The 24,531-nt window shown below is 39.0% G+C and overlaps 1 protein-coding gene across 49 annotated transcripts in view; it reads right to left on the minus strand.

The window, feature by feature from the left end:
• Window positions 1–24,531, minus strand: part of LOC110991088 (uncharacterized) — a 46,944-nt gene that overhangs the window by 12,313 nt on the left and 10,100 nt on the right. For 32 of the 49 annotated variants that reach the window (XM_087134348.1, XM_087134349.1, XM_087134326.1 and 29 more), the window contains exons 2-37: window positions 24,235–24,326; window positions 23,843–23,939; window positions 23,238–23,423; window positions 22,587–22,862; window positions 21,926–22,108; window positions 21,240–21,515; window positions 20,753–20,800; window positions 19,863–19,982; window positions 19,404–19,433; window positions 19,105–19,137; window positions 18,925–18,957; window positions 18,661–18,780; window positions 17,568–17,687; window positions 17,317–17,436; window positions 15,761–15,880; window positions 15,520–15,639; window positions 13,526–13,645; window positions 13,285–13,404; window positions 12,081–12,110; window positions 11,212–11,244; window positions 10,915–11,034; window positions 9,511–9,630; window positions 9,270–9,389; window positions 8,069–8,098; window positions 7,272–7,412; window positions 6,988–7,071; window positions 6,369–6,416; window positions 4,963–5,046; window positions 4,502–4,696; window positions 3,692–3,973; window positions 3,535–3,552; window positions 3,357–3,404; window positions 1,614–1,697; window positions 1,182–1,376; window positions 735–1,016; window positions 486–515 (exon numbers count right to left, since the gene is read on the minus strand). In XM_087134348.1, the coding sequence (XP_086990474.1) occupies window positions 486–515; window positions 735–1,016; window positions 1,182–1,376; window positions 1,614–1,697; window positions 3,357–3,404; window positions 3,535–3,552; window positions 3,692–3,973; window positions 4,502–4,696; window positions 4,963–5,046; window positions 6,369–6,416; window positions 6,988–7,071; window positions 7,272–7,412; window positions 8,069–8,098; window positions 9,270–9,389; window positions 9,511–9,630; window positions 10,915–11,034; window positions 11,212–11,244; window positions 12,081–12,110; window positions 13,285–13,404; window positions 13,526–13,645; window positions 15,520–15,639; window positions 15,761–15,880; window positions 17,317–17,436; window positions 17,568–17,687; window positions 18,661–18,780; window positions 18,925–18,957; window positions 19,105–19,137; window positions 19,404–19,433; window positions 19,863–19,982; window positions 20,753–20,800; window positions 21,240–21,515; window positions 21,926–22,108; window positions 22,587–22,862; window positions 23,238–23,423; window positions 23,843–23,903 (4,030 nt within the window). In that variant the 5' untranslated portion in view covers window positions 23,904–23,939; window positions 24,235–24,326. The remainder of the gene's footprint in view (window positions 1–485; window positions 516–734; window positions 1,017–1,181; window positions 1,377–1,613; window positions 1,698–3,356; window positions 3,405–3,534; window positions 3,553–3,691; window positions 3,974–4,501; window positions 4,697–4,962; window positions 5,047–6,368; window positions 6,417–6,987; window positions 7,072–7,271; window positions 7,413–8,068; window positions 8,099–9,269; window positions 9,390–9,510; window positions 9,631–10,914; window positions 11,035–11,211; window positions 11,245–12,080; window positions 12,111–13,284; window positions 13,405–13,525; window positions 13,646–15,519; window positions 15,640–15,760; window positions 15,881–17,316; window positions 17,437–17,567; window positions 17,688–18,660; window positions 18,781–18,924; window positions 18,958–19,104; window positions 19,138–19,403; window positions 19,434–19,862; window positions 19,983–20,752; window positions 20,801–21,239; window positions 21,516–21,925; window positions 22,109–22,586; window positions 22,863–23,237; window positions 23,424–23,842; window positions 23,940–24,234; window positions 24,327–24,531) is intronic. The other 17 variants (XM_087134353.1, XM_087134320.1, XM_087134332.1 and 14 more) reach the window with 10 other exon arrangements.

Genomic DNA, 24,531 nt, shown 5'->3' on the forward strand with positions numbered 1-24,531 from the left:
GCCCACCCGAGTACGCTTGTGGTTTTTTTCACAAGCCCTCGGGGGCATACACTGAGCATACAGTGTTAAAAAAATACAAGTCAGGCAGGGCAAAAATATCCGAAACTTTATTCGGCAACTTGGATGGCCCAGGGAGGAGAGGTGGAATTGCTCATCTTGAGTGGGTGGGGTCGGCACAAACGGACGAGCGATCTATTGGCGTGGGTGCTGGCTCACGCCAACATTCGTGCTTTGTGATTCGGATCGGAGCCAAACAAAAGTGCTAATGATTACTACCACAAGAACAATTTTTGAATTAAAGGTAGAAAATGGTGAGTTTGTTTTTCCAACTTCATATTTCGATTCTCTACTCGGTTGCATTTAAAAACCCTTTTAGCAAAAAAATTAGTCAAAGTATCAGACAATAAACATCAGAGAAACACAAACATTACTCTTATAAGTCTTTGAGTTATTTTATGCCAAACAAAAATGTAAATACTGCTCACTTTTCTTAAACTTCTTCCTTCTGGATGAGCCTGAAATAAAATCGTAAAACTTTTTATAATAAAAACTTGAATACCACCATCAACAACTTGGAAACACTTTTCAGAATCAAAGTCATTACCTACTTTGTCTCTTCTACTTGGAAAAAATGAAACAGAATGGATTTTGCAATCTATATTTAATTTTGACGTATTCATTAAAAATTATTCATTCCATTGCAAAACGTTTGCGGAAAAAAGAGGAAAAACTACCTCGACGTCTCCTTCTGTGGCTGTATCTCACCCTGCACCTCTTCTTTTTCTTTGATGTCAATCTCAGAGATTTGCAGGTGAATTTCTTCTTGCTCTTCTTTTCGTACTTCGTCAGTAATCTCTCTTCTCCAGATGATGTTATTATCAGTACTTTGAAGCCAGTGGTGATGAAGTTTATGGCAAAATTTAGTTGTTGGTACTGCACACACCATGCTGGCAATTCCACGCTTTTCACCACTTTTTCCTTCGAGTCTAAAATGTTCACTGCAGTTTTCAGCACAGCTAAGATTAATGAAAAACAAATATTGGTTTTACAGAAACAGTAAAACTGCTGCCCGCTTGTACTTAGAAATTGCTAATAAAAACGATAAAAATTATCAAATTAAAAATCAAAATTTTCTTTGACCAATTGAATTTGTACACATTCCAGAGGGCAAACATTCTTACCGATGGTCAGGTCTCCATCCCCTGATGACAGTGTAAACTTCAACATGTCGTTAGGGTCGATGACGAATAGTTGCTCCTGCTGGGTGTTTACCTCGTTGCTGATGACGATTTCCTTGCTGCCTCCGGTCGTTTCAAGAACCTGACCTTCAGGCTCTTCCTCCTCTTCCTCCTCGTCCTCACCTCCCTCTGTAATCTCTAAATAAATACATCGAGGACATGCTTCAAATGAGAGGTTTGTGCAATGCTCTCTTCGATAATACGAATTAGAACACATGTAGAGAAAGCAGTCGACCAACTGAGGGATCGAAGATGTGTACAAAATGAGAAAAACTACAGGATTTGCTCCTTTTTTTTGCTCCTCGGTAGTTTATATGCTCTGCGACACAGAATGAGGGTGATATCAAATTAATCATTAGTTGACATAAACCTTACCTACGCAATCACACATCTGACAGCCATTCGTGTCCAATTCAAATCCTCCTGGGCAGTCCTGACTACACCGTACCTTAGGACAAACTGTAAAACAATTTTAGTTAGCTGAATCTTATTGAGATGGCGACAACAATGCAGTCACGGTAAGATTTAACTTGCATTACGGAATAAATTAATTTTCCGTTCGGTTCGCGTTGTATACTGTAATACCGTAAAATTGTTTTGTCTTTTTTAACAATATACCAGAAATGGCATCGTCCCTTTTTAGGGAAACTAAGTCTGAGGGTTATAAATCACACCTGTTTTCACCTAAACCAATGTGATTATTTTTGTCTATGAAGATAACTTTCTCTTCATTCATGACGGTAACTTCAACTTCACCTAATCCGTTTTCATTTAATGGAGCCTAGGTTTCATTATCGGTTTGTGGACTTACTGCGGGTGGCGTTTCGCTCCGATTTCAAGTGCCGATTTCAAATGCTGATTTCAAGTTCCGATTTCAAGTGCCAACAAGCGAAATTCAGATCAAGAACAAGTACATTTGGGCAACAATATTTGATATCATGTATTTCAATTTCTTTTAAGCTGATGAATTTAAGGCAGACTGCAGTGATTCATTTCAATGTCTCAATTATAATGTTACGGCTGATAAAATATTTAACACCTTTGTGGTCACTCTCTTTATACATTCAAAAATCAAGTACCATATCCCCGGACTGGGCTAGAAATTCTCCAAGGTTAAGTATTAGAATACCAGTGGTCACGACATTCAGACGATAGCAGACTGATAAAAAAAAAATCAACATGTCAATTCATGTCAACTTACAACTGTCTTTCTTTTGCCGTGCATTTTCTTTTCATTTTTCATTGGCCCAGCTCCCCCCTCCCCCAGTGAGTAAGTACTCTTTTGCCTCCTTGCTCACTGGAAATGACCAGGACAACATGGTTTGCGTGGTTTGCGTCGTGAAACAACGCTGTTTTACTGGCTTGGGGATTGGCTTGTTAAATTTCATTATGTGCCTTTGAGTCTTAAAATTAGTTTAACTGAAACACACATGAGGCCTACAGCATTATTATGCCACCATTGCATTTTTATACAGCAATTCAAGGCGTAATGACTCATAATTTCAAATTCTTTTGTTTAAAACAAACAGCCAGATAAACACCATGTATGCCTTCTGCGTTCTCTGTCGGTGAAATCTCCGCAGATGATTCTGCAAAGAAGTCCTACCGCATTCAAAGCAGTCCTGCAAACCTTTGGAAAGAACGCTAATTCAGGTTTTGGAAAACTGGGCATCGGTTAGGTTTTCCCTAGATATACAGAGACTACCAAAGCTTGAAAATCGGTTGGATATCTGCCTTTTTGGACAAGAGTATAGGCGCAACGTGTCTGAAGATTTAAGCCAAATGAGTTGTGCGTATCAGGCCAACTTCTTGCTTTGAGAGAGATAAGGTGGCCGCCTAGTCCTCTTTTTGATAACATATGCTGGCCAAGGGCAATGACACAAATTCCTTTATAAGTCGGGGTAAAATCTTGCATCTGAGTTAGACAAAACAGATTGGTGATGCAATCACAAATAAAATAAAGTCTTATTCACTATAGACGACAATGTAGGATAACTGAATCGTTGGAGGCCTAGAAAACGTCGTTGGTTTAAAAATTTGGTTAATTGTCAGGTTTTTCCCTGAAAATAATATAGCAATGAAAAATCTTTATTTTAAGAATAAACCATATGAGAGTACCTTTCCGTTTTTTCCTTAGTTTTTTCTTCAGAAATTTTCGCAGTTTTCCTGGAAAAAATCATATCAATTACACATTAAAAGACTCTAATTTTCTTAATTATATTAATATTTGAAACAGATTTTTGAGACAAATCTGTGCAAGGATCTATTGCTTTGTGAAGAAAACTAAAGTCCCTACCTTTTCTGCCTCTTCTACCTGGAAAAATGAAATCAAACATAGAGTCATTTATGTCAAATTCTTTGGTTAAAGTTTGCGTATTCAGAATTTAAATACCGTAGTTTGTGAGTTTTTACCTTTGATGCGAAAGTGATGCAAAAGGAAGGAAGTATGTTACCTCGACGTCTCCTCTTGTGCTTGTATCTCACCCTGCACCTCTTCTTTTTCTTTGATGTCAATCTCAGAGATTTGCAGGTGAATTTCTTCTTGCTCCTCTTTTCGTACTTCGTCAGCAATCTCTCTTCTCCAGATGATGTTATTATCAGTACTTTAAAGCCAGTGGTGATGAAGTTTACGGCAAAATTGATTTCTTTGTGATGCAGACACCACGTTGGCAGTTTCACGATTCTCATCACGTTGTCGTGAGAGTCCAAAAGTTCCACCACCGTTCCCAGCACAGCTAAGGTAAACGTGGATAGAACAAATATCGGTTGCACGGAAAGAGCGAAACAGCTGCACTTGTAATTAGACCTTGGCGATTGACAAAAATCATGTGGTACTGTCAAGCAAAAAGCATACCTGCCAACGTGTCGTACTCCTTCTCATCATGGTGACGCCTGAGGTCAGGCGTCACCACATAATAGATTAGAATTTTAAATGAACCGAGGGCTCATTTAAATAACTATTAAGTGGTAAGACTTGACCTCAGGAAGGAGGACGACAGGTTGGCAGCTCTGGAAATGTGATTTACAGGAGCTCAAATTCGTAATGAGTGCATAGAATTCACTAGACTACACTATCAGACACTTGGCTTAATGACTTAAAATGCTTCATCATCATTGGTACAATTAAGATGTAAATGTAAGATGTAAAGGAAATTGCCGGTTGAAGACTGGATTTGACGAAACTTAGCAATTAATGATAAAACGATAAAAATCATCAAGTAAAAATTGAATTTGTACACATTCCAGAGGGCAAACATTCTTACCGATGGTCAGGTCTCCATCCCCTGATGACAGTGTAAACTTCAACATGTCGTTAGGGTCGATGACGAATAGTTGCTCCTGCTGGGTGTTTACCTCGTTACTGATGACGATTTCCTTGCTGCCTCCGGTCGTTTCAAGAACCTGACCTTCAGGCTCTTCCTCCTCTTCCTCCTCGTCCTCACCTCCCTCTGTAATCTCTAAATAAAGTAATCGATGGTATGCATAACGATGAGATGCTTTTCGTGTACCGCTCTCTTTAATTAATAACTAAGAATGTATGTAGGGAAAGCAATGTATCAATCCTGGAGATACCCCAATCTTAAAGATGAGTTCAAAATGACTACCGATTGGGAAAGGAAAATGCAGGATTTGCTCTTTTGATTTTACTCCTCAATCTTTTTCCTGACAACAAAATGTGAGGACTATTTTAAATTGATCCTCGGTTGGCATTTGCCTGTCTTACCTATGCAGTCACACATTTTACAGCCATATGCGTCCTTTTCGAATCCTCCTGGGCATTCCTGACTACACTGTGGCTCAGGACAAACTGTAAAACAATTTTAAGTAAGCTAAAAAGCATTGAGTTGGCACTAAAAAAGTCGATTGTAAATTCAAGTCGAATTATAATAATAAATGATAATTTATCGACTTATATAGCGCAAATTCTATAATACATATATGCACTTTCCATAAAAACATTAATACTAAATTATATTTAAACCATTAATAAAACGAAAGGTAAAAGTTAACATTGATATAAAGGTGTTACAACATTCGACGACAAGACTCAAAATCAAAGAATCAACCAACATCCTCCAACAAAAGAATTCCAACAAGCAGACAATGTAGACACCCTCTTAGCACCCTGCAGCACCCTGTGACCCCTTCACACAGATACCCGTTGGACGTAATAGATGGCCTGCTTGAAACAAATATGTTTTCAATAATGCCGTAAAAGCTCTCAGCACTTCTAATGTGTACGGGAACGGCGTTCCAAAGTTTTGGAGCAGCAATATAGCAAAGGACTTATCCCCAAGTGTCACCTTAGTGCCGTGAGAGGGATATTCCAACAGAGTATCATCTTTATTATCTTTACGAAGGACGCAACCAGAAGAGGTAATTTTTACGATAAGTTGGCTATTTTAGCTTGGAACCAAACCACGAAAGCAATTATAGGTCAGCACTAATATTTTAAAATTAATTCTAAACTTCACTGGAAGCCAATGCAGCTTAGACAGCAATATTGAAACATGATAAACCTGCACAACTTGTAAACTTGTCGAGCACAGGCATTCTGTACCCGTTGAAGTTGATTTATCTGACAATCAGGTAGACTATTACAGGAATCCAATTGGCTAGAAATGAAAGCATGGATCGATTTTTCACTGCACCTAATGGTAAGGTACTTTTTCATGCGTCTGATGTTGAATAACGCAAAGAGAATTTTATTTTATAGAATGACTGCCGATCCAAATTTTTTGCTTAATGCTGTAATTATATTTTTACATGTAATTCGCCCAAAATAACACGATCTCACGAAATCATCTTTTAGAGGGAATCCAAGTCGGATTATTAACTTTTTTTCTGAATGTGACTGCTGTTACATGTATGCAAATAACATCTTCATACGCCCTTAACTACATAGTTGACATATATTCCGTCTTTAAACACCGCTATTTTTCTCTCCGAGTGATTGGTTTACAAAGAAAACTTAATCATTTGTCTGTTAATGTGCGGATTAGGTAAGGTAAAGCAATTACCAGTCTACCAGGTCTTGCCACCTTCAAAAACATCTACTGGAGTTCAAGGCACATTAGCTCTAACTTAAAAATCAAATTTATTTGTTTCAAACAGAAATTCGTATAATACCTTTTGTGTCTTCTGGGGTTTCTTTCGGTGGAATCTCTTCAGTCGATGCTGCAAAAAAATTCCCGTAACAATCGCATTAGCACAGCAAACTGTGATGAATGCTCTTTTACATTTTTCATATCGACGTAGGCCTACAGCCTGGAGCAAGCTACGACAGAGAAGTGCAAAATTAGGGAGGTCAAAGATCTAACATCAGTTTCAAACAGGTGTATTGGAGTAACACCGAACTAAAAGTGAAAGCAAATCTTGAATCAAGTAACGTTCAACGTCTGAAACAATTTAGGAGTGACCAGGCGTGTCACCATGCGAATGATCGAAGATCGACAGTTTTAAGACGACTCGTTAAAACATGTTTGTAAAGCATAAATGTATGTGTGTAAGTTCGTCTGTCTGTCAAACTTTAATTGGGTCGACCCCAATCGCTCTTATTCTATTTCGTTCGGTGCGACCCTTCTAAAACAGGTTTAAAGAAATGTCCTAGTGTCGAAGCATAAATATGTCCTGCACTGGAGCTTTCCAAGAACACAGCCGATCGCAGATTTTTAAGACCACTTAAAACAGGTTTGAAAAGCAAAATATTAAGAGCGTGACCCCAAGAGAAAAGGTGGGTGGAAATTACCTTTGCATTCGCATATTTCACACCCGTTGCCGTTTCTCTTGAAACCATGTTGACAATCCATCCTGCATCGTACCGGTGTACATGCTAAAGGTCAAGAAAATATCCAATAAGTTAGGAAGAGCCTAAAATTGACACTAGTTTTCATTCTAATGAAGTAGCACATCACGAACACAACTTTCACAGACTGTTCACTATTGAACTAAAGTGCACAGAATCACAAGCGTACAACGGAAAAATACCCAAAGATTTAGCTCTCAGATAACTTTTCACTTAATTCAACCTACCTTTTTGGCAAACCTTCCCGCAACTGTTGGAACAACATTTTTCTGTCTTTTTGCAGTCATTATCCGCCGCACAGTTGCTAATGCAGATTCCTGCGACATCCTTAGGGAAAACAGGGCATTCACCCAAATGGTCGGGTTTTGCTAAGTTACAAAAAGAACACAAAACCTTGTATCAGCAGGATGTCTTGGCTAGCCGTGTCTGATCATGTTTTAATGAAATCAAACGATTCAAAGTGAATAGGCAAAATGGTCAATCCATCGTTTTATGTCAACCGTTATGTGTAACAAGCAATAATGATCTCACCTTTGCAGTCAAAAGTTTGATATACGTTTTTATCTGTTCTAAAGGTATTTCTATTGGGAATAGAAATATCTCTCTTCCTAATAGAGATATCTCTATTAAGTATAGACATATCTGTATATGCGGATTCAATGTTAACTTTGCACGCCATACACAACATGTCTGAAGGTCAGAGCCACTGACACGGTAAATGCAGGAAGATGGCGTCCAAATGTTGTGAGTACAAATGAAAATAGCACAGACACGAAAGGAAAAATCGCCTTGGGCCTGCAGCCACTTCCCACAGACGCGTACGTTACCCAGAAAGCAGCATGCGCCGAATAGGTGTAAAGGAATCTCACCACTTGCTCATAAAAGGTTTGCTGGGGAATGTAATTCATCCCGTTAGTTTTAATGAAGGGAAGATATATGCATTTGCTTGCTATTAAGTAGTGTTTACTTTTTGGTGTTTTGATAGCTGAGTTAGTAGTCAACCAAATTTGTGTAGCAAATTTACCTTCAAGTTCACTACCGCTGGGAGGTTTCACTGAGGGGAAAAAGCAAGACCAAGAACATTTAACACAAAAACACAGTGCCATGTCAGCAAAAAGAAACCACGTTTTGGCACTAGAAATTATTTGGAGGTAATTGGAAATGGGGCCAAACAGGCTGCTCAAAACCAATCTTTCTACATCATAATAACAAACCCATTATCCTGATTCTGCATACTGTAATATTGTGATTATTTTCCGAAATCCGGACCAGGAGAAGTTAAATCAAATTGGTGAGAAGGGACATGTTATATATCTTCGTCCAAAAATCGAGTTTTGGAATTTTAGACCGTTGCGAAACGGTAAGGTGCACTCAAAATGTTTCGTTAATACACGTTCATACTTCTTTAAATCAACCGCAAGTATGGCCTCCTTTTTATTTCGTCTAAGACTGTCAATGATTGGCTGATCACCAAACTCTCAACGGCAAATCAACTGCCATAAGAGATATGCATAATGAATGGGACCCCCATTGAGAACCCAGTCTCTTTATACAGAAAAATAATGGAGTTAGTCGTCGGCTGCCTGAGAACCATTCCAGCTATCTTGCCATGCATGAAGAAAGATCATGTCTATAAGCGTAGCCTGCCTCATTTTGTACGACATGAAAATGTTTAACTGTTACGATCAGAGGAAGCCATAAAACAAGAAGAGATCGTGATTCTGATTGCTTATCATTGTACGTGTGTACGAATCTGCGTGTGAAATAGTCTTTTGCTAAATCAATCCGTCAAAGTCGAAAATTTGCTTGAACTTTGAGGAGAGAAAAAAACCATACCGATTACAACAGCAGCGAACACTTTGTTATATATTAAATGGAAATTCCAATTTGTATAATATGCAAACAGTCAGGTTCATTTCCTGAAACAATGCACCATGATTCTTCAACAAATAAGTAAGTTTTACTCTGTTATAAATCGTCAAAAATCATCCGAAACCATCAAACATTTGACTTAATGGGAAGTGTGAGTCGTCCAAATGCTACTCACCACGCCATGTTTGGCCAATGAAACAAAAGTTGGCTTTCCTGTCGCTTTGAAAAAGATATTAAATCTACTTTTTACTCGCAAAATCACATGGGCTCTCGTGCCAGTAGAATTGCTAATCAGGCTCATTAGTGAGCAAGCTGTGCGCTGACTGACTGACAAGAATATTAGTTAGGCCTACCTGGTTCAATTTCGCAGTTGAATCCACTGTAGCCATTGGTGCAAGTGCACATGTAGCTAAATTCCCCATTTCTTTCGCACATTCCATTGTTCCCGCAAGGGTCACTTTCACAGGGATCCTCTGGAATTCCAAAAATTAGACACAAAATGTTAAATTCAGGTTCTCAATTTGGCTAAACCACGCTCATGATCCTGGCAACAAGTTTTGTTGCTTGGCAATAACAAACAGAAATCACAAGTACCTGGTTCGATGTCACAGTTGAATCCACTATAGCCAGGAGGACAACCACACCTGTAGCTGCCTCCAAGTCCACGCTCGCACGTTCCTCCATTCAGGCAAGGTTCGCTGGAACAGGGGTCAGCTAAAACATAGAAAGGAAAATTGTACTGAAAAAATACTTTCAATTTGGATGAAATCTTGCACAATATTTCTAACATCTGCCAAAAATGAAGGTCAGTTTCTAGACAGTATAGTGAATTTCTGTAAGATTTACAACGAATCACTCTGACGAAAATACTTCCATTTAATTCAGTAGGCTACAACAGTTGTTACGATTCCATGTACAATTGTGACGAACTATTTTAATTTATGGAAGCGGCAAAGCATGAAATGCGTTTTTCTCACTCTGAGATTTTCCAAAAGCTACTTTTATTATGCGTGATCATGCATTACGTTCATTCACCGTGAACGAGCCACAGAGGTAAAGTTTGAAGAAATGTGTCCTTAATCTAGTTTGACAAGTTACGTCACATTTGCAGGCATGTGCCATATTTAGTTTGACAAGTTACGTCACATTTGCAGGCATGTGCTAAATGTAGTTTGACAAGCCTCGTCACATTTGAAGGCATGTGCCAAATCTAGTTTGACAAGTTACGTCACATTTGCAGGCATGTGCCAAATCTACTTTGACGAGTTACGTTTCTAGGCACAGTCAAAGAGAAAGATGCGTACTTGGCTCAGTAAGTGTGTTTACGGTACTAAATACGCACCCGTAGAAAAAAGAGAAAGCCCGTGAGAAACTAAAGCCACCTAGCGACGTTAAGGAAGATCATTACCTCCATCGTTATTTTACTGGGAGTTCAAAATTATGACCAATGGGAAAATAGTCCTCTCAATTTCACGAGAAAGATTTTCTGGAGTTTCCATAGAGACAAAAATTTGAAAACTATAAAATGCAATAAAAAATCAGGAAGGTGGCTGAGGTCAAGCAACAATTTTTTTCGCATGACCTTAAATGCACTTTTGATCTAAAATAAAGTTCTTTTCGTTCTCTCTTTTATATCATCTCTGACTAAAACACTACCACAAAATAGTTTCGTTACATTTCCTGTGCCTACGAGTAGATAGGCTTACACTGATTGTCATGTATTTTGAATTGTCGGAAATGGAAGCTCAATATTTGACACGATTAAGGCATTTGTTTTTTTTTTTATTTCTTATTAGTCAATATGCACATAATACAAAGGCCTTTTGTGGAGTGAATTCTTTCAAAAACTTTAACGAAAGAAGAAATAACTATAAAAAATCAAACTTTTTGGCACTTTAGTTTTCTTCGTTTTCCGTCCCAAGATGGTATATCAACAAGAACAACAGTTTGACAAGTCCACCGAATTCCCCTTATTTTAGTTAAGAGCTTCATCATTACGTATTTCGGTTTCGCAATTTGTCCCAGTGTATCCGTCCTTGCATTCGCAAGAGTAACTAGAAGCTCCGTCTCTGCGACACTTTCCTTCGTTCTGACAGGGATTGGTAGGAGAGCAAGGATCTGAAAAAATCCATAAAGTATAGGGAGCACGTCATGACTGAACCTCCATCAAATACAAATTCAGAGTAATTAAGCCGATCCATATGCTCGACGTATAGCATTAATATCTTCAGCTCCTCGGTGTGTTTAAAGGCAACATCTTTCTGTTCATTTCCAAATCATTAATATCTAAAATACCTCTTGGTCTTGGCGCTGGGGGTCTTGTGGTAGCTGCAACAATTGAAATAAATCGTCGTTACATTATTTCATTTCACCAATACATGTGGTGGGTAAAATTTTAGAAACCTGTCGGTAAGTATCAAGAGTTTAAATTCACAACAAAAGGTTGTTCTTGCATCAAAAGCTATCTGCAAAGTTTTCATTCTACGCGCATCTTGTAATATAAAATGGAAAGTACAGTTATTTAAAACGTTTGGATTAAAACTCTGCGGGACAGATGGTCTTTTTTCATGTGCAAATATTAACATTTTGAGACTAAAATTTGCAAACAACACGGGGAAAGTAAAACTAAAATAAATTTTGAAATAAACCTAAAATAAATTTTGAAACATTCCAGGATTAGGCCCTATGCATCCCCCCCTAAAAAACATTTGGCATTTAGAGCAGAAAATGTACTCACACCAGACTCACTACAGTATTGAGTTCTTTCACTGAATATAAAGGTACTCAGTGGAAGTTTGAGATACCAGACATTAGGTACCAAATACTATTAGCCGGCTAACACAATTATGTGTGAAGTTCAGGGCCACTGAGTCGATAAATTAAGGAAGATGGCGTACAAATGTTATGAGTGCAGATGAAAATAGCACAGGCACGAAAGGAAAAATCGCCTTGGGCCTGCAGCCATTACCCACAGACACGCCGCGCCTAATAGGTGTAAAGGGAGCTCACCACTTGCTCATAAAAGGTTTTGCTGGGGAATGTACATTCATCCCGTTCGTTTTAAGGAATAGAAGATACATGCATTTGCTTGGTATTCAGTAGTGTTTACTTCTTGGTGTTTTGATAGCTGAGTGAGTATACACCAAGATGTGTAACAAATTTACCTTCAAGTTCACTACCGCTGGGAGGTTTCACTGAGGGGAAAAAGCAAGACCAAGAACATTTAACACAAAAACACAGTGTCATGTCAGCAAAAAAAACCACGTTTTGGCACTAGAAATTATTTGGAAGTAATTGGAAATGGGGCCAAACAGGCTGCTCAAAACCAAGCATTCTACATCATAATAACAAACCCATTATCCTGACTCTGCATATTGTAATATTGTGATTATTTTCCGAAATCCGGACCAGGAGAAGTTAAATCAAATTGGTGAGAAGGGACATGTTATATATCTTCGTCCAAAAATCGAGTTTTGGATTTTCCTGCAGTTGCGAAACGCTAAGGTGCACTCAAAATGTTTCCTTTATGCACGTTCATACTTCGTTAAATCATCCGCAAGTGTGGCCTCCTTTTTATTTCGTCTAAGACTGTCAATGATTGGCTGATCACCAAACTCTCTCTCAACGGCAAATCAACTGCTAAGAGAGATATGCGTAATGAATGGGACCCCCATTGAGAACCCAGTCTTTCTATACAGAAACTTAAGGCTGTTAGTCGTCGGCTGCCTGAGAACCAGTCCAGCTATCTCGCCATGCATGAAGAAAGATCATGTATATAAGCGTAGCCTGCCTCATTTTGTACGACATGAAAATGTTTAACTGTTACGATTAGAGGAAGCCATAAAACAAGAAGAGATCGTGATTCTGATTGCTTATCATTGTACGTGTGTACGAATCTGCGTGTGAAATAGTCTTTTGCTAAATCAATCCGTCAAAGTCGAAAATTTGCTTGAACTTTGAGGAGAGAAAAAAACCATACCGATTACCACAGCAGCGAACACTTTGTTATATATTAAATGGAAATTCCAATTTGTATAATATGCAAACAGTCAGGTTCATTTCCTGAAACAATGCGCCACGATTCTTCAACAAATAAGTAAGTTTTACTCTGTTATAAATCGTCAAAAATCATCCGAAACCATCAAACATTTGACTTAATGGGAAGTGTGAGTCGTCCAAATGCTACTCACCACGCCATGTTTGGCCAATGAAACAAAAGTTGGCTTTCCTGTCGCTTTGAAAAAGATATTAAATCTACTTTTTACTCGCAAAATCACATGGGCTCTCGTGCCAGTAGAATTGCTAATCAGGCTCATTAGTGAGCAAGCTGTGCGCTGACTGACTGACAAGAATATTAGTTAGGCCTACCTGGTTCAATTTCGCAGTTGAATCCACTGTAGCCATTGGTGCAAGTGCACATATAGCTAAATTCCCCATTTCTTTCGCACATTCCATTGTTCCCGCAAGGGTCACTTTCACAGGGATCCTCTGGAATTCCAAAAATTAGATACAAAATGATAAATTCAGGTTCTCAATATGACAAAACCAGGCTCATGATCCTGGCAACAAGTTTTGTTGCTTGGCAATAACAAACAGAAATCACAAGTACCTGGTTCGATGTCACAGTTGAATCCACTATAGCCAGGAGGACAACCACACCTGTAGCTGCCTCCAAGTCCACGCTCGCACGTTCCTCCATTCAGGCAAGGTTCGCTGGAACAGGGGTCAGCTAAAACATAGAAAGGAAAATTGTACTGAAAAAAATACTTTTAATCTGGCTGAAATCTAGCACAATATTTTCAACATCTGCCAACAAATGAAGGTCGGTTTCTAGACAATATAGTGAGCCTCTCTTAGATTTACAACGAATTACTCTGACGAAAATACTACAATTTAATTCAGTAGGCTATAACAGGAACAGCATTTACGAAATTTAATTACAAAAACCTCAACGATCAGAAAAAGGAAACCGTCCACAGGCAAAATAAACGATACAAACACAGAAAAAAATCATGAAAACACAAAACAAAACGATCAAAAACATAACCAAAGGATCCAAAGACAAAATCTTTATCACTGGATTTGAGATTGGATTTACGCGCGCGGTCACAGCGTCAGCAATTGCCGCCCTCAACGTTTGCTTTTACTGTACTTAGTTCGTTTCTTAATTATGTCATGTAATCGTTTAGCTCTGTCCCTTGATCGTTAGTATTGTCTTTTGATCGTTTAGTTATGTCCTTTGATCGCTTAGTATTGTCCTTTGATCGCTTAGTTTTGCCCTTTGATTGTTTGGCTCTGTCCTTCGATCGTTAAATTTTGTCCTTTGTTCATTTATTTTGGTCCTTTGATTTTTCCTTTTTTCTGATCGTTTGAGGTTGTTATTATTTATTTTGCAAATGCTGTACGCAAAGCAGGATTTAGAGTTCTGCTTCAATTTTCTTATATTTGTTTTGAATTTACATTTTTCACTTTCTCAATTTCCTTTGCTTAGGCAGTTTTTCTTTTTTTTTTATTTTTAGCTGTGTTTTTGGTTTAGAACATCAATTTTGTCAAATATTAATTTGGGCCCTGATTACTCCCAGTAATATATAGGTATTTTCAACGGGCACATAAAAACAGGTTTAATGCATCGACATCCTGACCAGGAAAACTTAAATTAAATGGGTGATGAGAAGGGACATGTTATATCTTCGTCCAAAAATCGAGTTTTGGATTTTCCCACAGTTGCGAAACGCTAAGGTGCACTCAAAATCTTTCCTTTATGCACGTTCATACTTCGTTAAATCAACAACAAATATTAGCTCCTTTTTATTTCGTCAAAGACTGTCTGCTATTGGCTGATCACCAAACTCTCTCTCAACGGCAAATCAACTGCTAAGAGAGATATGCGTAATGAATGGGACCCCCATTGAGAACCCAGTCTTTCTATACAGAAACCTAAGGCTGTTAGTCGTCGGCTGCCTGAGGACCAGTCCAGCTATCTCGCCATGCATGAAGAAATCTCATGTCTTTATGCATAGCCTGCTTCATTTTGTACAACATGAAAATATTTAACTGTTACGATTAGAGGAAGCCATAAAACAAGAAGTGATCGTGATTCTGATTGCTTATCGTTGTGCGTGTGTACGAATCTGCGTGTGAAATAGTCTTTTGCTAAATCAATCCGTCAAAGTCGAAAATTTGCTTGAACTTTGAGGAGAGAAAAAAACCATACCGATTACCACAGCAGCGAACACTTTGTTATATATTAAATGGAAATTCCAATTTGCATAATATGCAAACAGTCAGGTTCATTTCCTGAAACAATGCGCCACGATTCTTCAACAAATAAGTAAGTTTTACTCTGTTATAAATCGTCAAAAATCATCCGAAACCATCAAACATTTGACTTAATGGGAAGTGTGAGTCGTCCAAATGCTACTCACCACGCCATGTTTGGCCAATGAAACAAGAGTTGGCTTTCCTGTCGCTTTGAAAAAGATATTAAATCTACTTTTAGCTCGCAAAATCACATGGGCTCTCGTGCCAGTAGAATTGCTAATCAGGCTCATTAGTGAGCAAGCTGTGCGCTGACTGACTGACAAGAATATTAGTTAGGCCTACCTGGTTCAATTTCGCAGTTGAATCCACTGTAGCCATTGGTGCAAGTGCACATATAGCTAAATTCCCCATTTCTTTCGCACATTCCATTGTTCCCGCAAGGGTCACTTTCACAGGGATCCTCTGGAATTCCAAAAATTAGATACAAAATGATAAATTCAGGTTCTCAATATGACAAAACCAGGCTCATGATCCTGGCAACAAGTTTTGTTGCTTGGCAATAACAAACAGAAATCACAAGTACCTGGTTCGATGTCACAGTTGAATCCACTATAGCCAGGAGGACAACCACACCTGTAGCTGCCTCCAAGTCCACGCTCGCACGTTCCTCCATTCAGGCAAGGTTCGCTGGAACAGGGGTCAGCTAAAACACAGAAAAGAAAATTGTACTGAAAAAAATACTTTTAATCTGGCTGAAATCTAGCACAATATTTTCAACATCTGCCAACAAATGAAGGTCGGTTTCTAGACAATATAGTGAGCCTCTCTTAGATTTACAACAAATTACTCTGACGAAAATACTACAATTTAATTCAGTAGGCTATAACAGGAACAGCATTTACGAGGTTTTCATTACTTATTTTGCAAATGCTGTACGCAAAGCAGGATTTAGAGTTCTGCTTCAATTTTCTTATATTTGTTTTGAATTTACATTTTTCACTTTCTCAATTTCCTTTGCTTAGGCAGTTTTTCTTTTTTTTTTTTAATTTTTAGCTGTGTTTTTGGTTTAGAACATCCATTTTGTCAAATATTGATTTGGGCCCTGATTACTCCCTGTAATATATAGGTATTTTCAACGGGCACATAAAAACAGGTTTAATGCATCGACATCCTGACCAGGAAAACTTAAATTAAATGGGTGATGAGAAGGGGCATGTTATATCTTCGTCCAAAAATCGAGTTTTGGATTTTCCAACAGTTGCGAAACGCTAAGGTGCACTCAAAATCTTTCCTTTATGCACGTTCATACTTCGTTAAATCAACAACAAATATTGGCTCCTTTTTATTTCGTCAAAGACTGTCTGCTATTGGCTGATCACCAAACTCTCTCTCAATGGCAAATCAACTGCTAAGAGAGATATGCGTAATGAATGGGACCCCCATTGAGAACCCAGTCTTTCTTTACAGGAACTTGACGGTGTTAGTCGTCGGCTGCATGAGAACCAGTCCAGCTATCTTGCCATGCATGAAGGAAGCTCGTATCTACAAGCGTAGCCTGTCTCATTTTTCAGGAAACGAAAAGTTTAACTTTTATGATAAGAGGAAGCCATAAAAGAAGAAGTGATCGTGATTATGAGTGCTTATTGTTGTACGTGTGTACGAATCTGCGTGTGAATTAGTCTTTTGCTAAATCAACCCGTCAGAGTCGGAAATTTGCCTCAATTATCTTTGAGGAGTGATAAAACCATACCGATTACCACAGCAGCGAACACTTTGGTATATCAAACGGAAGTTCCAATTTGTATAATATGCACTTCATGAAACAAGGCCCCACGATTCTTGAATAAATCATGAAGTAAGTTCTGCTCTATATTAAATCGTAAAAAATCATCCGAAACCACCAAACGTTTGACTTAATAGAAAGTGTGAATCGTCCAAATGCTACTCACCACGCCATGTTTGGCCAATGAAACAAGAAGTGGCTTACCTGTCGTTTTGAAAGGGATGCTTCATCTCTCTTTTTACTCGCGAAATCACATGTGCTCTCTCTCGAGCGTTTTCCCGGGGCTGATAGGATTACCAATAAGGCTCATTTGCCAGCACGCTGTGCGCTGACTGACTGACAAGAATATTAGTTACCTGGTTCAATTTCGCAGTTGAATCCACTGTAGCCATTGGTGCAAGTGCACATATAGCTAAATGTCCCAGTTTTTTTGCACATTCCATTGTTCCCGCAAGGGTCACTTTTACAGGGATCCTCTGGAATTCAAAAATTCAGAAAAAAATATTTACACTGAGTTAAATTCAGGTTCTCAATGTGACAAAAGCAGGCTCATGATCCTGACAGCAAGTTTTGTTGCTTGGCAATAACAAACGGAAATCACAAGTACCTGGCTCGATGTCACAGTTGAATCCACTATAGCCAGGAGGACAACCACACCTGTAGCTGCCTCCAAGTCCACGCTCGCACGTTCCTCCATTCAGGCAAGGTTCGCTGGAACAGGGGTCAGCTAAAAAAAAAAAAAAAGAAAATTGTACTGAAAAAAATACTTTTAATTTGGATGAAATCTTGCACAATATTTCTAACATCTGCCAAAAATGAAGGTCAGTTTCTAGACCGTATAGTGAATTTCTGTAAGATTTACAACGAATTACTCTGACGAAAATACTTCAATTTAATTCAGTAGGCTACAACAGTTGTTACGATTCCACGTACAATTGTGACGAACTATTTCAATTTATGGAAGCGGCAAAGCATGAAATGCGTTTCTCTCATTCTGAGATTTTCCAAAAGCTACTTTTATTATGCGTGATCATGCATTATGAGCCACACAGGTAAAGTTTGAAGAAGTGTGTGCCAAATCTAGGTTGACAAGTTACGTTTCTAGGCACAGTCAAAGAGAAAGACGCACCCATAGAAAAAGAGAAAGCCCTTGAGAAACTAAAGCCACCTAGCGACGCCAAGGAAGATCATTACCTGCATCGTTATTTTACTGGGAGTTCAAAATTATGACCAATGGGAAAATTTTTCTCTCAATTTCAAGAGAAAGATTGTCCGTAGTTTTCATAGAGACAAAAATTTGAAAACTATAAAATGCAATAAAAAATCAGGAAGGTTGCTCATGTGAACCAACAAATTTTCTTTGAATGACCACCTTAAATGCTTTTTGATGTAAAAAAGGTCTTTCGTTCGCTGTTTTATATCATCTCTAACTGTAACACTACCACAAAATATTTTCGTTTAATACATTTCCTGTGTCTACGAGTAAATAGGCTCACACTGATTGTCAAGTATTTTGAATTGTCGGAAACAGAAGCTCAATATTTCTCTCTTTCGGTTCAGGCATTTTTTTTTTCATTTTTTATTAATCGATATGCATATAATCATTTCTGTTTTCCCTCCCTAGCTGGTATATCAACAAGAACAACAGTTTGACAAGTCCACCGAATTCCCCTTATTTTAGTTAAGAGCTTCATCATTACGTATTTCGGTTTCGCAATTTGTCCCAGTGTATCCGTCCTTGCATTCGCAAGAGTAACTAGAAGCTCCGTCTCTGCGACACTTTCCTTCGTTCTGACAGGGATTGGTAGGAGAGCAAGGATCTGAAAAAATCCATAAAGCATAGGGAGCACGTCATGACTGAACCTCCATCAAATACAAATTCACAGTAATTAAGCCGATCCGTATGCTCGATGTATGGCATTAATATCTTCAGCTCCTCGATGTGTCATTAATATCTAAAATACCTCTTGGTCTTGGCGCCGGGGGTCTCGTGGTAACTGTAACAATTGAAATAAATCGCCATTACATTATTTCATTTCACCAATTCATGTGGTGGGTAAAATTTTAGAAACCTGTCGGTAACTATCAAGAGTTTAAATGCAACATCTTTTTGTTCATTTCCAAATCATTAATATCTAAAATACCTTTTGGTCTTGGCGCCGGGGGTCTAGTGGTAGCTGCAACAATTGAAATAAATCGTCATTACATTATTTCATTTCACCAATACATGTGGTGGGTAAAATTTAAGAAACCTTTCGGTAAGTATCAAGAGTTTAAAATTCAAAACAAAATGCTGTTCTTGCATTAAAACTCAAAACGTTTGGATTAAAATAGGTTTGCTTCAGAATGTACATTCACCCCGTTAGTGTCACAGAAAGGAGGATGCACATTTGTTTGGTATTTAGTAGTGTTTACTATTGGTGTTTTAAATAGTTGAAATTACCTTCAAGGTCACTACCGCCGGCAGGTGGCACTAAGGGCAGAAAATAAGACAAAGAAATTCAACACAAAAAAAATGCAATGAATTTACAGGTCTGGAAAGATAAGTGAGCCCTGAAAATGTACACCAACCTACCAAAAGCACTGGTACGCACTGGCCAGTTGGCCCTGCATGTGTGCTTCACAACAACAAACGTAATACATTTGTTCATGTCCAGAGATGTAAACGCCGCTATGTAAGCGTCATTTCGTTAATTAACTTTTGATTCAACGTGTAGATCTCTGCTACAGGTTGCACAACGATTGCTTTCTTTTGTACAGGAGTTTGTGATAAAGGACTGAAGCACGGAAGAGCACGTTGTTCAAACCATCTATTATCAAGGCAAATGTCGTTTGACATGTATCGCATACTTGTTCGTAAGTTTCCGAAGTTTAACAAAATCTTAAGAAAAATCTAAACTACCATCACAGCGTTCTCCTTGAAAGTTATTCATGCACTCGCAACGAAAGCCACTCGACAATGAGTGGTCTTCATAGCAAACACCGTTCTCTCCACAGGGACTTGGCATTTGACGGCATTTGTCTGTCCAGGGATAAGAGATAAAAAGTTTAAAGTCATCAAGTTGGCAACATACTCAGATGGTAGACCAATTGTTGAGAATGCAAACAATGCTGAGATTCTACACGATGCTGACAAACAGACAGAACTTTTTTATACGCACTATTTGCCATTCTATATTGGATTACAGAGTTTACCAAAAAAATCTCAGGTGGCTGTTGACATTGGAATCCACATGCTCATTTACCCATCAGTGTTCAGGCAAAAGGAATTCCTATAATTAATGACGTTTTTATGCAGGAGAGTTTTACCCCAATGTTGTAATTACTACTGATGGACACCCATAGTCTGCCAACACTCGTTAGCAAGAACCGCGACAGTGACAATAGCAAAAGTCACGTCTATACCACCGGCACATAGAACACAGAGTTGTGAGGTCGCCGCGCCGTTCCGAGCAGGTACAGTAACCTTACAGGAGGTGCAGCAATTGGTAATCTTATATCTCGTACATCCAGGCTCCACTCAGCGCTGCAGGATTAACCAAACTAGTCTGATCAATTCAAATTAATTTGATATTTTATAATTTTCGTCCCCTTCATTTAATTAATTATTTATTCTATATTAAGCTTCTTGATTTTGTCTGTATGTATTATATTTGTTTCATTTATTACAGTGTTTTTGGAAATTAGTGCTTTTCCCAAACAGTCTTTAAGGTACTAAAATATTTCTCCCCATTTTTATCACTAGCGTTTCGTGTCGTTCCCTATCGTTTCTTAAACATAGCACTGGCGTACCTTCACCCACGGGTGGCTCTGGGGGTAAATTTATTATGTCTTGCTGATCTGCATAATTAAAGACAAGAACCATGCGTTAATTAAAGAAATGGAAGAAGCGGAATATCGGGGTTAGGTTTGCCTCAATACAAAGTGTGGCTATCCCGTGCAGTAAATGTAATTCATTTCGAGTTTAGGGAACTCAAATCGTGATGATTGATGATTTGACATGGAGCCTCACACAATAACGCAAACGTGTCGTACATGTCAATCGATGGATGCATCATTACGTGAGAGACAAAAATAGCTTCCAAGAAGTTTCCAACACTCACGAACGTCTACGATAGATACTGTCATAGCCTCCTGGGTGAGCAACCCATCGGCAACATATTCGTGTGAATGTAACGCCTTTGGCCTTCTGTGTTATGTTTTATATAATATCACATGTTGTTTAATTAAAAAGTAGGGGCATCTTCAATAATCAACCCACAGGCTGGTGATAACTTACATTTCGAAATGAACTCAAGTTGGAAACGGAAAGCAGCTGGTATCAGACCCCCAGCAAAGCCCACGTGCTTGATAGGTATGTTTGGATCTCTCTCCCAAGAGAAGATGTTATTGCGACTGGCGGTGCCAAAGGTGATTATCAGTGGCTCGAAGGTGATGCAGTACTCCGCGAAGGCAAGCCTGTTGAGGATAGCCGGTGTCTCGGCCGAGGCAATGGCGACATCACCGCGCACGACGGTGTGGACCACAGTCTTGGAATTCTCTGATTCACCGATCACTTCACAGAGAGGAGAGGTATGAGGATTCAGTTATGGCACAAGAGTTAACATGAGTAGACCCCCCTTCCCTGACAAAACATTATTTTTTCAAGGATTAAAAAGCTCAAACATTTGTGCTATCATTTGAGAAGAAGTTCTTCGATAATTGACATCAACATTGAAATCCTTTTGCATTGAAAGTATTGTTAGCAGCAGTTAGGTGTCTGGCCGTCTACCAAGAATACCTGAAAGGACTTGAAAATTTATTTAACCCAAGTTTCTTCTTTAACCCTTTTGTTCACAAAAAAACTCTTCTCTTTCAATGTTCCTATTGTTACGACGTCAGCTCTTCCGCTGCACACAGGGTAGGGTTGTACTATCGGCGTAGCTGCCATTAGGCTCCGAGACAGTAATATGTGGTAATGCAAACCTATTTCGTAGGCTGCTTGGCCGGGGTTCCTAAACCGCTGTGGGCTGAGCACCAGGTAAATCGGCCCCTGTTCGGCTTTGGCTTGGAAGCAGAATTCCGACAGGCCGTTGGGGAGCTCATTTAGAATCCAATCCAAGCAGAATGGATCTCCGGTCCAGTACACCACTTCGCTGTATCTGTGAACTGAGAGAGCCGTGAAGAGAAGGAAAGAGATATTGAAGTCACAGCATCATCATAGAAAATTTCCTGGTATGTTGCGCTTTTTAACACTGGTAATTCTTAACAAGGTCTCACGTGCACGCTTTTAGAAATCAGTTTCCTCTTAAGGTGTTGTTCAAATTTATAGGACTATTGATTTCAGTGCGTTACAGTTTTCGTAGAGTAAATTCTTTTCACCAACAAGTAATTACTTTTTTTTTAGATTTTTCTCCCCTGTAATCATGTTGACATTAACGACTCTCAGAAACTGTAGAAATTTAAGGAAACGCTGCTTAACCCCCCAAAACATTTACAGCTGTGCACTCTCAAGTGCAACATTTTTCCCCCAAAAAACAACAAACAAACAAACCACAGTGCTGCTCTATGGATCCTCGTCACCATTGGCAAATCTAATGCAACTACTTACAAACAAATAAAACGAACCGAAACAAGGAAAACTCACATCCTGTTTTATCAAAGGCGAAAGTGAACATTCCTTGGCCGAGGTAGCTAGTCGAGTAACCGACGTAGCGTGGAGCAAAATCGTCCTCCGGCACGGCGTACTTGAGGAACGGCTGCCTCCGGCCGCTGTGGCCCACCTTGAGATATCGGTCTTCATAGCGAACCCAATACTCGTTCAGTCGGTTACACTGCAGGCTTTCCCCCTCTGCCACCGCTAGAGGCTCGCAGTCACGGCACTTGGATATGTAGGAGAGCGTGTTGCGATAGCCACCAATAACTGGAAAAATATTCCGCCTTCATGAAAAAAACTTCACAGAAATACATGTGATGTCACACCTTCATAGCACCTTATTATTGCCTATAATGATTTCTAGCGGAGAGCTTGGAGAAAAGGTTAACTGTAATATCTCTTTGTAAAAGGATTGTCATGTATCTCTGCAGTCTCACAAATATGGATCTGACCAAGGCGAATGTTCCTTAAGTCATTTCGGCTGCTTAAGTTGATATGATGCTGAAGTGAAATTCTTCACATTTAATTTGTGCGAAAAAATTAACAATACCCAAAAAATAAAATCCATGCGAGTCGCTAAGAATTTAAACCAAAGTTCAATTCATTCAACGGCTCAGAAAAGTTAAAATGAAACTGACTTACCGATAACGTACATGGGAACGTCAGTTTTGGGTGCATAGTCCGCTGTTAGAGCGATGTACACATTGCTTTGTGCGTAGACTGAGAACCAGAGAACTATGGGATTGCTGTCCAGGATGGGCAGATCCCACACGAATTCATTGATGGCGGCAGTCTCTTTTATAATGTTGCAGGTTTTGTCCACTTCACCTAAAAAGCAGTGTGTAGAAATCTGAGGTTACTGCTTTCTACCTCTACTTAGCGTACGCTACCTCTACTTTTCTGACCTATACTTCCAAGAGCTCGTTGCTTAGGCCTTGCGTAGTGATCATAGCAAAAAGAAATCCCCTGTATGATTGGTTTGACCACTTGTGTTTTATAGTTCCATTGTTTGACATTTTCTTCAAACTAGTTTTAAAAAGTGATGGGGACTAGTTAAATAATTTACGCACGAGTGCTTTATAAAAAGGCATCAATTGATCAATGAATTACGCCCATTTGTAAACTTGTCAGGTTCAAACAATAGGTACCGGTATAAAGCCGTAACGATTCAAGGAAGCAAGTATGTCTGTATAAGATTAAATATTTCCAATCCCATCAGATTGAAGTAACTTGATTAGAACCCTTACCTGCAGTGGCTAATGACCACAGTGAGAGAGCCAGCAGAGGAAAAAACAAACGCCTTGTCATCTTGGCGGTCCGAAAGGACACCAAGGGCCGGCTAAACTGGAAAAAAGACATTTAAATTTGTTCATTCTATCAGAGGTTGTTGGAATTTTAAAAAGGTCCACACGTACTTTGTAGAGACTGCTGTAATTCTGATACGCTCTATACTTCCGCAGAGCTGGAACCAATTTGTATTGAGTTCCATCCTCTATTCGCCACTAAACGAGAGAGAAGTGAAAGGGGACATACTTTATTACCTCCTGCTTGATTTTGCCTTTTCAACCTCCAAAGAAATCCCAAAGCGATGCAATGTACGTAAAGGAGCTTAGTTCTGGTCAATAGTTCTCGCGCTTACCCATAAATAGTCTGACAGGCCTCGAGTTAGTTTTCCTGCCTCAAATGCTGTAGAAGTTTAATGCTTCTAATTAATACCCTCTTCAACCTCTCCTTAAAATGAAAAGAAATAAAATGACATTCAAAAATTCGTCAACATCAAAGAAATCTTAGAATAATTGGAAGGAACTGCTGCTTACGCAATACACAGTCCAAACCACAGTCAATTAAGAAGAAATCTCTCAATATAGAACAACGTGGACTGTGGCAATATCTCTTTATTTCTACATATCCGGTATCGTGCGATGAGTTCACGGCT

This window comes from Acanthaster planci, linkage group LG03 (assembly GCF_054643075.1).
Source record: "Acanthaster planci isolate LZ-2023a linkage group LG03, COTS_SCS, whole genome shotgun sequence".
In the NCBI taxonomy this organism is placed as follows: domain Eukaryota; kingdom Metazoa; phylum Echinodermata; class Asteroidea; order Valvatida; family Acanthasteridae; genus Acanthaster; species Acanthaster planci.